The 16,308-nt window shown below is 41.0% G+C and overlaps 1 protein-coding gene across 4 annotated transcripts in view; it reads left to right on the top strand.

Annotated features, from left to right (window-relative positions):
• The window catches only part of DMXL2 (Dmx like 2), an 81,557-nt gene extending 75,738 nt beyond the window's left edge, over positions 1 to 5,819 (top strand). For all 4 annotated transcript variants that reach the window (XM_072148233.1, XM_072148231.1, XM_072148232.1 and 1 more), the window contains 3 exons: positions 1,069 to 1,121; positions 3,411 to 3,628; positions 4,050 to 5,819. In XM_072148233.1, the coding sequence (XP_072004334.1) occupies positions 1,069 to 1,121; positions 3,411 to 3,628; positions 4,050 to 4,259 (481 nt within the window). In that variant the 3' untranslated portion in view covers positions 4,260 to 5,819. The remainder of the gene's footprint in view (positions 1 to 1,068; positions 1,122 to 3,410; positions 3,629 to 4,049) is intronic.
• Positions 5,820 to 16,308: the final 10,489 nt, after the last annotated feature.

Genomic DNA, 16,308 nt, shown 5'->3' with positions numbered 1-16,308 from the left:
TTGTCACTCTTTCTCACGACCACATGGTTGGGAGTTATAGAACCACTTTGGGGGGGGGGGCAGAGATGGGGTTGTTACCTTATCAGCTTGTGGGTTGACCTCTAATCTCTTGTCTCTGCCCTATAGTAATAGTAAATAAATAAGTAACGGCACCGTGCTGGACTGAACATTGAGGTTAGGATATCTTTGCTATCATTTTTACACCACCTAGTGCCAGTGAAAAAAAGAGTTTTGATCCTGGACACCTCCTTTAAATATTTGTCTCTATAATCTGTTATAAAGGACAGTGCTTGTTCTTACATCCATATAAGGGCTTATTAAGACACGCTTATCCGCAAAAACTGCAGATGTTTGATGTCAGTGTTGATGGGTGGTTTTCTAATGTATTTTGAGAAAAAAAATGGACAGCATACGCATGTCATCTGTACGCTGTCAGTTTTTTTTTGTGGATCCATTGACTTTTGTGGAGATCCGAGGTCTGCATGTGATAAAAAAAAAACTTGGACATGCTGCTATTTTTTTTCTCACTATTTGCCCATCCTTGAAAAAAACGATGTGTGAACAGACCCATTGGAATTAATGGGTCAGTATGTCATCCGCAAAAAAAAACATGTCGGCAAAAACGCCAGTCTGAGCCCTTAGTCATAGATCTATCGTAGAGGTAGTCTTCAGGATCCCTAACTACTAGCCAGGATGAAGGGTTCTCTCTGATGAAACGGCCTATTTGAGGTGTAGAATCTGGGTTGATAACTAAGTTACCTTGTCACCCTACACCTTAGACAAGCTTCGCACAACTCCGCTTGCTTCATGAAAACCCTAGAACAAGCACAGTTGAGGGAATCGTTACAATTCAGCTATTTTGCCAGCAGACAAGTTGAATCCTTGCATCATATTATTCAGCCTCATGCTGTGATGTTTCTCAAGAATTAGCAACATTATACGGTTAAAAAAATAATGTATCTCTATTTCATAGATGCTATTTCTGCCTTGTGCATTGTGTTAAGATTGTTATGTGCCACTTATATCATGGCAAAGATTTAACTGTTGATTTTACTTTTCTTTTTTCAGAAATGTTTGTCTGTGGGACACTTTAATATCACCAAGTAACAGTCTTGTTCATGGTAAGTAAACTGTGTGACATCACATGACCAGGGACTAAATTTTATCCACCGGAAGCTTTATAAGGAGCTTCATGTAAAATCACAGAAAGCAGAGATCTTGACAACCATTAGGAGCTGATACAGAAACTATATTGGAACATTGGAGAACTTTTCATTACACAAACCATATCAGTTATTTGCTAAAAGTGGACAAGCACTTTAAGTGTTCAGACAAGCTGGTGTGAGTGTTTACTCTATTTTATTGTGGGTTACAAATAGTGTACAATACAAGGCATTACACAAGTGAAGTTACAGTAATGAAGCATGTTATACAAGTAAATGATACACAGTGCAATCTTGTCATGTAAAGAAGTGTAATAAACACAAGGGGAAAAAACATCAAGGGAAACTATAACAATCCACTCCTGTAAGAGTCAGATATGATGGATTGGCATACAGTCAGAGCTATGCTCACTAGTGGCATACATCTATCACTACAGAAGTGTCAGTGTGTGCGAGGGAGAGCAGTGGGGAAGAACGAGATGGATATTAGCAAGGAAAATGATAAATCAGGATAAATCCCGAATAGAAGCTGATGGGTCTTGTGGTCTATATGCCGTAAGGGGTGAATCACACCACTTGTCCCATATCTTATTCAACTCATTGACATTTGCTATTGTTATACACCACTCTCTCATGAGGGCTAATAGTATTAACTTGTTTCTTCCACATGTTTGGTTTGGGAAGGTTTGGGGCCCATCCATTTAAAGGGCACCTACCACCACAAATCTACCTATAAAGGTAGATCAGGTGGTAGGTGGATCAATGGGACGTGAGGATAGCCCTTTTAAGGACTAATCCTCACGTCCCCACACTTTTTTGATAACTTTTATTACACATATATTCAAATTTACTTATGCGGCTGCTGGGGCGTGGAGTAGCCGCTTCTGAGGTTACACGAGGCGGCTACTCCACGCCCCGGTAGCCACTTTACCCCTCCTACTCACCCATCTTCGGCGCGCAGCTCTTCTGCGCATGCACAGACGGCAGGATCGCCGGACTAGGGCGCGCAGCTACGCAGAGCTGCGCGCCGAAGATGGGTGAGTAGGAGGGGTAAAGTGGCTACCGGGGCGTGGAGTAGCCGCCTTGTGTAACCTCAGAAGCGGCTACTCCACGCCCCAGTAGCCGCATAAGTAAATTTGAATATATGTGTAATAAAAGTTATCAAAAAAGTGTGGGGACGTGAGGATTAGCCCTTAAAAGGGCTATCCTCACGTCCCATTGATCCACCTACCACCCGATCTACCTTTATAGGTAGATTTGTGGTGGTAGGTTTCCTTTAAGTACAATTGCTTTTCTGGTCATAAAAAAGGGTCTCCCTAATAAATATTCAGTTTAATATACCGGTGTGTGTGTATATATATATATAATTTATAGTAATGTGGCCAATCCTTCTCATCGCTCCTCATGTTGCAGTTTAAATAAAAGTATTTCAGGAGAGGGAGGTACTAATCTCTCCAATACAGAGGATAAAAGAGAGAATTTCGGACCAAAAAACTTGGAGCACTGCACATTTTCAAAACACGTGCTGCAAGGCAGTAGGAGCAGGATAATAGCGGTGACAATGCAAGGAGGGGGAACAATGTATTGTATATAAACAAACAGGTGTCAAGTAGCTTTGATGAATGATGTGTAACTGAATCATTGTAATGTTCATGACAAGGGACACTAATAAATGGTCTTGGTTCCGAGATGACATCGTCATCACAGTATTTCGCTTCGCAACCGCTGGCAAGGGAGTAGATGAAGCCCTAGCACAGATGAGGTGTCAATAGATCAGGGAGATTAGACCTCCCGGGCCCTGGCAATGAATAGCACCTATCAATAGGTAAGACTGAGGTTAGAGAACTGAACAAATCGAGCATGGCGGGGTTGTAAATATTCATAAAACTGTCTATGGGGCTCTGTGCTCTGTGTGCAGCCAGTGGCATCATGCCACCATACGGCACGTTTCGTGTGAAACAGCCCATACACTGTACAATAGAAAATTTATTTTATACAAAAAATACTGACTTTCTAGTCTTACTAGACTAGACTTTCCTATTTGTTGGGTAGGTTTTACACCAATAAATGTGCATATTTTTGGAAGATAGTTTCGCAAGTAATGCAACAACCAATTTCCATGAAGCCATTTCAAATAGCCAAAGCCCTTTATTTGTCAAAAAGTGACTAGAAATTGTCTAAATTGCTTAGAAAATCTGTTTCAAAGCAAGTTTTTATTAAAACTTTCTTTTCATCTTTACCTTCCAGCTTTCAATTGCCATGATAACGGTGCCACTGTCCTTCAATATGCACCAAAGCAACAGCTCCTGATAACTGGGGGCAGGAAAGGATACATCTGTATCTTTGACATTAGACAAAGGCAAATGCTTCATACGTTCCAGGCTCACGACTCTGCAGTAAAAGCTCTTGCCCTGGATATTTCTGAAGAATGTTTTGTCACAGGATCGGCAGAGGGAAATATGAAGGCAAGTCATGAATTTGTCCTGATATGTTTGGTCAAGTCAAGCTGCATTAAAATATTAATGTCCCACCAAACTTTGGATGGAAGTGAGACGCAGACAGCCCTCTCTGTATCGTAGTGGCATCTGCTGCTCATTGCAAATGCTAATTCTTGTTATTTCATGTTCAACATGATGGTTCTCTATAAAAAAACCTACAGAAAAAAAAACAAACGCATTCAATGTACATTTTTAGTAACATCTGGTTGCAACCTGTTTGACCTAAGAAAGTCATTAAAACACAATCGACAAAGGTAGCAGAAAAATTCTGCAGGATTCTGTGAAACCCTTTTGGGCTGAATGCTGTTTTTGTCCTTTTTTTTGCTTTTTGAAAAAAAACATTTTTATTGCATGTTTCAAAGAAAGGTTTTTGTCTTTTTTGATGCAGGTTTGGAAGTTGACTGGTCATGGCCTGCTTCATTCCTTTAAGAACGAGCATGCAAAGCAGTCCATATTTCGGAATATCGGTGCAGGGGTCATGCAGATTGAAGTCGGAGACAAAAGGCGAATTTTTTCCTGTGGAGCAGATGGCACTCTGAAAATGAGGATGTTGCCTACTGCCTTGAGGACCCAGTCAGGCATTTTCGATATTCTCTAGATATTATAACTTTTAGGCTTGTCTCCACCTCCAGATGCCGATCCACTGATGCAAAACGTGTAGGAAGATTTAGAATCTGAGGAGTTCTAGAAGCTGCTTAGCGAAGAGACCTCAAAGGTTATTTATATTAGAGGCAGGGTTTGTGCTGCTGAACACCATGGAAATGCATGTCTGCCATATAGATCTGTACGCGAGGGTCTTCCTGGTGAGCCTTGGGCACGCGCCAGTATTGCTGAACCTTGTAGCCTCATTCACACTTCTTTTTGAGATGCTAGCATTTATGTTTGAGGTAGATCAGAACACCATAAACTACTGTAATCTTTGTAGGTTGTAGATTGATTTATAAGATGAATGGACCAAGGACCTGAAGGGATATGTTTTTTTGGAGTTTACATGGTTTTAATTCTTTATGCCTGCAAGCATGTAGCCACTCTACACTGCAGGAGCTCTACAGGAGCCAAGTACATACACGAGCGTGGGACGCTCACCTTGTCCCTCTGGTCACTTTAGAAAGTAAAATTTCTTTCCTTTTTTAACTTTTTAAACTGTTTACACCTATTCTAGACATTTGCTTCCAGATACATGTACTTTTCAGAGAGCATGTCTATGTTTTTCTCCAGTTTCCGTTCCACATGAAGGTAATGTATGTGTTTACAGTCACTTTCAGATACAACAACCAAGACAACTGGTAATGACATTTAGCGTAGACTCATTCATAGTTGTCTAGAGCCAGAAGACCTTCAATCTGTTACTGAGCGGGTGATCATTATTATCCTTGGTTGGTATCTTTTTATTATTTTGTATTGTTTAATTTATTATTTTGTTACGAAACATTGTAATTTGCACATGATTTTATCTGCCGTGTTTACCATATAACTTTACTTTGCACATTACCAGTCGTCCGTACAAAACGTTGGCTTTAAGTCGTCTTCATTCATTAGAAGGCTATGTGTTAGTTGTAGTGAACGTTCCCATTGTTCTCTGCATTCATGCTTAGTCCTTTTATTCATTAGGTTTTTTTTATTGCTTTTTCGGGTTTGTGCACATAAGCGATTATACACTACTGGATGCCCATCTATCTGGCAGTAAGCAGGACCCATTAGGATCTTGTGAGCTCTGCTCCGATAGATTTTACTGCAACACATTACAATGAATGTCAGGCTTCCTGTGGCGAGGTAGTGAATAGTGGAGAGCGATATAAACTAAATTATTACACAGCATATGTATAACTATGCAGAGTTGAATATTGTCGGCTTGTAATATACTAAGCGGTGTTGTCTTCTTTTGCTGTACTTTCTCTGTTGTAAACACATTGTTAATAAGCTACCCCAGGACTACTTACTGTCTGTGTATTTACTTGTCATCCTCCAAGTTGTCCTATTCTTTTCAATGCAGAGTTTTTTTGTGTGTTGTACTGTAAAATATAATGGCATTTCATGCACCTTTCTCTTATGACTTTGCCTTCCTCGAAGATAATGTAAAGGCATAAAGTATGTATAGAAAGGGAAGAGTCATTGTTAGAGTCTACCTTTGTAAGTTAAATAAACCCCTTTTATTTCATGGAAACGTGTTCTGCAGTTCATTTTTCTTAGTAATAATGAGAATTATCATGTTTACCTAATTTACTCGAATTAGCTATCTGTAGATGTTTAGCTGCAAGAATAAGTTTTACCATGTTCCCCCAGGTTAATTTCCATTTTCCAAGCTTTCTGATTACCACGGGAAACCGTATAGGATAAGAGGAGGCTTGTAAGGAGGGGCTGTAGTAGCAGAGTGCAACAAGCATGTGACTCATAGCATACTTCAGGTCTTCCAATTTAAAAAAAAATGTCCCGATTCATGTGAATGCCCTCAGTTTTCTGGCCTCGGTGCCCTTAGCTGATGCCACAACCAAGAAGTGCCATCCACTTCAGGTAAAGCTGAAAATTAATTTATAAGAAGGGATGATAGATATACCAGCCTGTATCTAAGGCTAGGAAGAGGCCAGCAGCATGATACAGGTATCGTATGATTTGTTGTCAAAGGCTCTCTCCAGCTGTGCTAAAACAATTTTGTTGTCAATAACTTAACAGTTATGCTTTAACCCCTTAACGTTCTGCGCTGTAGCTCTACGGCGCAGAGGTGCAGGGAATGTATGAAGAGGGCTCACGGGCTAAGTCCTCTTCATACAAGGGTGGGGGTTGTTGCATATTGCAGCAAACACCCCCACCACTAATAACCTTTGTTGGTGCTTGCACCGATCACGTCTATTAACCCTTCGGTTGCCGCCGGCAAAGTCGCCGCCGCCATTTAAAAGACGGGACGGCGATCGGTTGCCATGGTAGCCTCGGGTCTTCATTTGACCCAAGGCTAAATGGCTTCTGCAGATTCGTTACAATGAGCCAGTGGCTCATTGTATTAAAACACAATGAAACCTATATAACTTTGGTATCACCATGATCGTACCGAACCAAAGAATAAAGTAGAGGTGTTATTTGGAGCGCAGAGTGAAAGTCGTAAAACTGAGCCCACAAGAACTTGACGTGTTTTTTTCAATTTTTCACATTTGGAAGTTTTTTCCAGCTTCGCAGTACACGGCATGTTAAATAAATAACATTACGGGAAAGTAAAATTTGTTACGCACAAAATAAGCCCTCACACAGGTCTGTACACGTAAAAATGAAAAAGTTATGGATTTTTGAAGGTGGAGAGTGAGAAATCATCTATTTAAATAAACAAACAGAAATCAAAAACCACTTTAAATTATTAACCATTTAGAAGATGCCATGGTAGAGATGAGTTGTAATCTTATCTGTACCCAGCTGTGCAGTCTCTGGTCAGTCTCAGCCTGTAGAAATGGAGGTTTTGTTCAAAGAAATGGATTCATGTCACATGCTAGGCTTAAATATAAGTAATAAAGTTTATACAGTTCTCTTTATGGTAGCAAGGGAAACATAATCTGGCCCTTCAAAAAATGACATCTTAAACAGCTCCATGGACTAAACTATAAAAACGTTATGGGCGTATGGTGATGTAAATACCAGACTCAACAAAACTATATAAAATTGTTATCCCATAGATCATACTAACCTATAGAATAAGCTGTATGTGTTATGTGGACTGCATAATGGAAGCCGTAAATGCAAAGCCTGATAGAATATGGCGCAACTGCATTTTTTGTCAATTCCACCACTTTTTTGGAATTTTTTCCCAGTGGATTCCACAGACTATTAAATGATGCCACTTGTAAGTACAATTTTCCCCACAAATAACAAGCCCTCAAAACAATAAAAGTTATGGCTTTTGGAAAGCAGGAGTGAAAAATGTAAAACAAAGGTAGGGCCTAACTTGCTGATCGGTGGGGGTCACAGACTCACCCCCCCCCCCCCCCCTTAGATCACTAGTCCAATATACCCCATTTGGACCCCCCATCGCTCCACAAGAGTGGAGCTGCATGAAGTGAGTATGGCACTCGGCAATCTCTGTCAGATCCATAGAGATGAATGGGGCAGCCCAGCCATGTGTGCTCATCTATGAAAATGATAAGGGGCCAGACTGCGGCACTGAGACTTATTCTGTGGATAGGGTCTAACTTGTGTCATGGGAAAACCCCTTTAAGGGGCTAAACCATAAAGTTTTTTTCCTGCTTGTTGAGCTGACTCTACCATTCAGGTAAATAATTTCTTATTTGATGTCATATTCTATGGTTAGTAATAGGATGTTTAACATATACTTAATTTTTGTAGTAACTAGTATAAATAGTGTTAAAGCATAACATCATTTGAGATAATATTTTATGGTGTGTGGTATGTGTTTTTTCTAATATATTTCATTCAACAAATTCTGATTTATATTAAAATGTAAATCAAGCTACTTCCTCCCATAGAGATGTGTATTCCAGCCTGTACAGCGTGTGTCTATGGAGGCTGCATGAGCTCACAGCTAATCTCACTGTGAGGTGAGATGGGAGCATACTACAGCCAACATACTGTAGCCAGGGAGAGAGCAGGAAGGGTTAACACTTACAGCTGTGTAACTACAGGAGAAAGAGAGAAATGTCTTTAGTCCTGTCTCTGATTAGACTCGCAGTATCTGCCTTCTATCTCTGGCAATGCCTTCAAAAATGAGAATGGTTTAAAGAATCCTAACATCTCTCCTGGGTATTTCCCAGTGCCACTTTTACATAGACTGATGGTCAGGGATCAAACCTTTATAGTAACATTGTTTTTGTTCACTGCCACATATCCACTTGCTCATTCACAAGGCAGCTTATAATAAATGAGGTGATCACAGTAGCAGTCCTTCCTCCCCCACGTACTTTGTGTTGTCTTGTGTAAGATACTTCTGCAAACAAGTAGCTATGGAGGCGTGCTACAGAAGGTTGTGTTTTAAGAATTTGGGGTGTTGTTTATGTGCCTTTTCTACTTGTATGCATGCTATGTTTAATGACCTTTTTTCTAGACTACCGTATATACTCGAGTATAAGCCGACCCGAGTATAAGCCGAGACCCCTAATTTTACCACAAAATACTGGGAAAATCTATTGACTCGAGTATAAGCCGAGGGTGGGAAATGCATTGGTCACAGCCTCCCCAGTATATAGCCAGCCAGGCTCTGCCCCAGTGTATATAGCCAGCCAGACCCTGCCCCAGTGTATATAGCCTGCCAGACCCTGCCCCAGTGTATATAGCCTGCCAGACCCTGCCCCAGTGTATATAGCCTGCCACACCCTGCCCCAGTGTATATAGCCTGCCAGACCCTGCCCCAGTGTATATAGCCTGCCAGACCCTGCCCCAGTGTATATAGCCTGCCAGATCCTGCCCCAGTGTATATAGCCTGCCGCCGCTGCCGGACAGATCGCACAGAAGATATACAGGGGTTACCGGAAAGGTGAGTTTAGATATATTTATTTTTTTGACTCGAGTATAAGCCGAGTTTGGGTTTTTCAGCACATTTTTTGTGCTGAAAAACTAGGCTTATACTCGAGTATATAAGGTATATACTCTGAGATTACTTTTGATGATTTTTGGTTTACCCATTTGTTCATAAAAACGTTATATAAGAAGCATCACACATAGAGGTTTGTGGACTATACCAGAAGGACACTGTGACAGAGACTCGTAAATTGGTACCCAACCAGTGTCCTAAGTCCCTGCATAAATTAGAGGGAACCTGTCATATCCTAATCCACCTAAAGCCCACCAACAGTACCTTGTGAAGTATAATCCATGGTCCCTGGAGGTCTTTTTTGCCAAATTCCATGTGCCAGCATTTCAGATAAATCAGCTTTTATTCACATATAAAAAATGCAGTCAAGGAGGCAGCAACCATCGTTGTAGCCAGCCCTACCTCCAAACGCCCACCCGTCCTCTCATTCACTCTGGAGATCTTGCGCATGTGCAGTTTGCCTAGTGATGGGCATTCCAACTCTTCTTAGTCAGCTCTGGCTCCTAACCGGCTCCCTATGAAATATATACAAGAGTGCTGCTGGCTAGTCAGTTGCCCCACGCCGCTCCACTTTTAACCCGATGGTATTGGCTTAAAGGGGGTGTGGTAAGCTGCTTAGTGGCGGGGTTAAGTGAGCCAACTCCTGTCGTTTCCAAACGACACGGCACTACTGTTTTCCCAGAGACAAAACATACATGTAGTGCCGGCTCTGGGATCACAGGCGCACAATGAGGAATTCCTCCACCTTGTACCGATATTCCTATGCGATGCTGCAGCACCTTCTCCCTCTTCTCTTGCTTGCTGGACGGCCTTCTCGGCTTATTCAATGGAGGAACGCGTGATCTTCCTCCCGTCCTGCTTCCATGTTGAAGCCCATCCTCTACTAAGTGTTCATAGCTGTGTCTCAGGAACACCCGGAACCTAAAGAAAAGAATGCATGAGTGGTTTATCATTTGCAACTAAGACTGGTCCCCACCATAGTAATAACTATATTATAATTTTAAGGTGCATATTCATAAAAATGTAATGTGAAGGTGGCCAACCCCCTTAAATATTTGTAGGGACTAACGACACCTTGTCCATAAATGTAATAACAAAGCTTGACCTGACTAATCCCACCATCTTATTTCTTGTTCATAGTTCTTTTTAGACTGTATCTACCCTACGTGAAAAAAGGTCCCAAAGCCCGGAATGAAGTATTGGGACATATCCAAAGAATAGAAAATAAGGCAACCCTCCACTTCTCAGAATATATCATGGATAAACATAACCTAGTAAAACTATTCATGTACGTCAGCCATGAATTATTTCATTCTGGGGGATAAAGAAGAACTTGTTGGATTACTAAACTGCTACTTGGGCGTAAAACATTTTTCAGATAACATTTTTCAAGTGACAAACAAGAACAATTATTGTCCTTGTCTTGTATAAAGTTCCAAAAAATTCTTTGCATAAAGAGGCTGGAATATAACGTCTCTGGCATCTCCTGACAGTGTTTGATTTGTAGAGAATTCCCACACATCAAGTTTCTGGCTCAAACCTAATGTTATTAAAACACGGTTGTTCTCCATCATTAACCCCTAGTTTGCTGCCAGCAAAGGGACAATTGAAAGGAAGTCTTGTCCGGCTAAATGATAATTAGAATAATGTATTTCGGACGGACTAGTAAATTCAGTAGACTATAACACCAACATTATTGTGCTCTGCCGCAGACATTTTTATGTTTGTGTTGAGGGCAATGCTGGCCTGGGAAAAGAGTGACATTTTGCACTTTGAATATTTAGAGGGAGCAGTCGAGAAAACAGTTTTCTTTCTTCAGAGTCTGAATGCTTCCATTTCTGATTAGATGGAGGTGGAATATCATCTACTGCAGAGTGTGACACATTTACCTTTGTCACAAACACTAGAAAGTAGTTAACTCTTCATTCTACGCTCCCACGTATGTTGGCCCCTTGCACTCTTATGACCTACATCTGGATTTGCAACTGAAATTGTATGTTTCTATCCTATGGAATATAAATACAGAATATTCTATGTGTCACAATAAAGCCAAGCTTTACTTATCCCACCCTAGAAAATGTATTTGCATTTTTCCTTCCCACAATCCCCTGCAGAGCATGCATGGCCTTTAAGATTTAGGACCCTTTCACACTAACTTATTAAAATGTGTGCTACACATGATGATCCATTCTCATACAGGTAGAACACGGCCACATTCGTTTAAATGGCCATATTGCCCACCTTTATAGTACTATGAGCGTAAACATAAAAAAAATATAGAGCGCTTCCTATTTTCTCCTGTATTTCTGCTCTGTACACTCCATAGAAGCCTATGGGAACATTTAAAATATGTGTTACATAGAGTTGTGCACTGTATGCTGTGGTACATATGTGTAGTATCCAGATATTTTGGGGTTAACAAGCTAGTAACAGATACAGAACAGATAAACTGCACATACAGTTTTAAAAAAGTCATAGCGCTGAAATATATGACTGAAAAAGCATCTGTTCATGTGAAAAGGGCCTTAGTATGCCTGTACAGAAGGCCTGAAAAGACAAAATCTTAATATGGAGTTTAGTTTCTTCCCTAACCTGTGTTGACTGCCTCTCACTTACCCTAACCAGTTGCCTTCACTGTGCTGATGAGATGCAAATGCAGTGTAACAGCTCTTTCCTCAGTTTGGAATCTGATATATTGGTTAGGCTACAATCCCACATCATGTATGTAAGCATCTACAGGCAGTCCCCGGGTTACATACAAGATAGGGTCTGTAGGTTTGTTCTTAAGTTGAATTTGTATGTAAGTCGGAACTGTATACTTTATCAATGTAACCCCCAGCCAAATTTTTTTTTTTCTCTGTGGCAACTGGATTTTAAAAATGTTGGATTGTCATTAGAACCAGGATTAACAATAAAGCTTCATTGTAGACACCAGTATTAACTGTTAAAGCTGTTTATTGTAGTCTAGGACTAAAGTACAGTAAATTAGCAACATCCAGAGTCCGTTTGTAACTAGGGGACGTATGTAAGTCAGGTGTTCTTAAGTAGGGGACCGCCTGTATTGATGTGTAGGGAGTTTTTTGGTTAGCAATGATGCAAAGTTTTCCCATTCAAACCTGGATTCCTTCCGAGAATCCTCAGTAGAGCAGCAATAGTCTTTAAAGCTATGGCTTTATGCCTGCAAAGGTGACTTGAAAAGGCAAACTCTCCATAAGCGATTCAGTTTCTTCCCTGACCAATGAAGAGCTCAGTAATTTTGTGATCTGTAAGGCTAAGGACTAGGCTTCAGGTTTTTCAAAGCAATTTTAAGGCAAAAATAATATATGAATTATAAATGAAGAGAAATTTAAAAAGGACTTATAAAACTTCTAATTTTTGAATTCACATTTCACTATTCTGCAAAACAGGAGATATAGACAATTAGATGCATAGTCGGGAGGATCCTATTCCAGAATTTATCTGGATAAAATTGTTTGAAGCATACTAATCCAATGCATTGTAATGCAATGCTTGCTCTATGAGCAGACATCTAATCTCCCCGTGTTTGTTTACACAGCTCTGAGCAAGGAGAATTAACCCTTTCACTCTGGTGTTTGAAATAATGTTCATAGCATACTACAGCGAGAAAGAAAGATGAAAGTGTTAACACTCACTGCTCAGTGATGTGTAAACAGGAAAAAAGAGGAGATAGTCTTGTCTTCAGATTGATAGATGGATAGGCCTTGACAATGGAGAAGTAAAGCTGTTACTAAAGTTATCCACTTTGCAGCCTGAAAAAGAGATTTCCACTTTCTAATGATGAGTTTCATAGTACTTTTTATGTTGGGCTAAATTATGTGGTGGTGTTTTACTGTATTGTAAAAATCTATTATTTTACTTTAAGCATAAATTTCCAAATGATGTTAACAAATAATGACGATTAGGTGTTCAATGTACATTTTTATTCATATTAATAAAGGTATATTTATGATAAATAATCTCTCCAGTGGCTATTCTTCCAGTCCTCAGTACTTGGACTAGCCTTGCGTTCCTTACTACGTACTTCCATCACTAGTCATTGCTGTAAATGCTCAGTCATGTCTTCCCTGAATCCGCTGATAGATTTCCAATTGTCATCACCATGACAGGGGAAAATACACCTCTCTGAGAATGACACTGCCGGTTATTGTTTCACAATTCAGGCATTTTGACATTTTTACTGTCTACCCCTACACCATCCTCTACAGCAGAAAGACGCCTTAAAGAGTGATTCAGAGAACAATCCTGCATTATTTCTCATGGAGAATAGCAAAGCTCCATCCCAGATGGTAGAGGAATAATACACTACAGTGACACATCTGTGAACACATCTGTGAACACATCTGTCTGGTCTCGTAACAATATTATACTCTACAATTTGTAAAATATGACTTGTTCAATAGCTCTAGAAATCAAGGGTAACCTTAACATCTTGATATGTGTTGTGTAAGTCATGTCATAGTATAGCACAGTGTTATTTCATTATAATATTATTCACTTCAATTGTTAGTGATTTCAATGTGATGACAGTGATGTCACAGCAGAGACATAATAAATACGATGAGGGATAATACACACAGTGATATTGCAGTACATGGAAACTAGTGATGTAACAGTACAGGGATATCGCACAATGATGTTACAGTACAGGGATCAGGGCCACATCTGCCATGAGGCAGGATGAAGTTTCCGCATCAGGAGGAAGATTGCAGACCCTTGTAGTAGAGGGGGGGGGGGGGGGGGTAGATCACCGCCGGTACTACAGACTTTCCAAATGCTGGCAAGTCCACACTACCTGGAAAATCAATGGCATTGATGCCAATGTATTTGAACGACAGAGCGGCACAGCACAGCATGGGGGCAGTGTATACTGTGGGTTACTGGAGGCACTGTTGGAGACTGAGTGTACTGTGGGGCACTGGGGTAGGCTGTGTATGCAGTAGGGCACTGGGGGAGGCTGTGGGGGCTGGAGCTGGAAGCCCGAAGGTAAGTAATAGATTTGTTTGTTTTTTTTAGGTGTCATGGCTGTGTTTACTGTGGGTCACTGGAGGAGGCTGTGTGTACTGTGGGTCACTGGAGGAGGCTGTGTGTACTCTGGGTCACTGGAGGAGGCTGTGTGTACTCTGGGTCACTGGAGGAGGCTGTGTGTACTGTGGGTCACTGCAGGAGACTGTGTGTACTCTGGGTCACTGGAGGAGGCTGTGTGTATAGTGGGTCACTGGAGGAGGCTGTGTGTACTGTGGGTCACTGGAGGAGGCTGTGTGTACTGTGGGTCACTGGAGGAGGCTGTGTGTACTGTGGGTCACTGGAGGAGGCTGTGGGTCACTGGAGGAGGCTGTGTGTACTCTGGGTCACTGGAGGAGGCTGTGTGTACTGTGGGTCATTGCAGGAGGCTGTGTGTACTCTGGGTCACTGGAGGAGGCTGTTTGTACTGTGGGTCACTGGAGGAGGCTGTGTGTACTGAGGGGCACTGCGGCAGGCTGTGTATACTGTCGGGCACTAAGGGAGGCTGTCCACACTGTGGGACACTGGGGGAAGCTGTGTATACTGTGGGGCACTGGGGGAGGCTTTGTATACTGTGGGGCACTGCGGGAGGCTTTGTATACTGTTGGGCACTAGGGAGGCTATCTATACTGTGGGGCACTGTGGGAGGCTTTGTATACTGTTGGGCACTAGGGAGGCTATCTATACTGTGGGGCACTGTGGGAGGCTTTGTATACTGTTGGGCACTAGGGAGGCTATCTATACTGTGGGGCACTGTGGGAGGCTTTGTATACTGTTGGGCACTAGGGAGGCTATCTATACTGTGGGGCACTGGGGGAGCCTGTGTATACTGTGGTGCATTTTCAATTCTCGCCTCAGGCAGCAAAAAGGTTATAATCGGCCCTGACAGAGATAATACACAATAATTTCGCAGTACAGGGATAACATACACAGTGATGTCACAGGAGAGATAATACACACATTGATGTCACAGTACATGTACCACACAGTGGTGTCCCAGTTTAGAGATAATAACACACTGTGATATCCCAGTACAGAGTTAATACACACAGTGATGTCACGATACAGGAATAATACACAATACAATATTGCACACAGTGATACTACAGTCAAAAATGTATCAAAAGTCTGCAGTGAAGAGTCAATATAGTAATACATATAGCTCTATTGTAAAACTTATCCACACTATATAACATATTGAATGTCCCCATTATCAGTAACCGTTCCCTGTGGCGTGTATAATGCATTAGAGTTTTATTGTAAAACTCTTTAATATTAATTCGGTTTATAATAAATCCTTTAATACAGATATTATTATTATTATTGTCTCTAATGTGTCTCAGGAGTCCCAACTCATGCACATGTATAACTATTATCCAAAACACTATTTGGAAAAGCCTCCTATGGAAAACAGTACAAGTTCGAGAATTTTTTTTGGAATACTTTTGAAGAGCCTTTACTTTCCATCTCCTCTGCTGTTTGAGGTTTATATAGAACCATCCAGCTGACTTTATGATAACTTTGCCCATGTTTCCTCTGACACCAGAGAAGCTACAGGATACAATAGATCTTGTTGCTAGGTGAAAGATGACCTGGATTTTGGTTGGCCGGGGATACAAGAATTATACAGAGAACATGGAGATGGACTGAGCTGAACGTGTCGCCTGCTGTTGCTCACTAATAAAGGCCGTTTGCTTTCTTGAATTTAGTAGCTAAGTACATGGACAGGATTCAATAGCCAGGTCAACCAGATGGTGCCAGATGTCATCATTTCATGCAGAGTATGTGGACAGTTGTCTTTCCTTGGGGTAAATCTTGTATTCTTACTGACTAAATCCATATTCTTATATGTCATTTCATTCATATTTTGTATGCATTATTATAATGCATTGGTTTAGTGGTCACCTTGATACAATGATACTGAAATGGAACTCTCCTGCACCCCATCCAATATTCTCTCATCCGATCTGAGGTACAACTGTCATATACTTCCATTTTTATATAGTATTTGGCTTAGACTCAAATGAAGGCTACATGTACACATCCTATGCAGTTATAAGTTTATATAATGGGGGAGATTTATCAGTAGTGTGTGAGGTAA

The sequence above is a fragment of the Engystomops pustulosus genome, chromosome 4, assembly GCF_040894005.1.
Source record: "Engystomops pustulosus chromosome 4, aEngPut4.maternal, whole genome shotgun sequence".
Classification (NCBI taxonomy): domain Eukaryota; kingdom Metazoa; phylum Chordata; class Amphibia; order Anura; family Leptodactylidae; genus Engystomops; species Engystomops pustulosus.
Note: the sequence above shows the minus strand (reverse complement) of the source record. Positions and strands in the feature narration are given on the sequence as shown.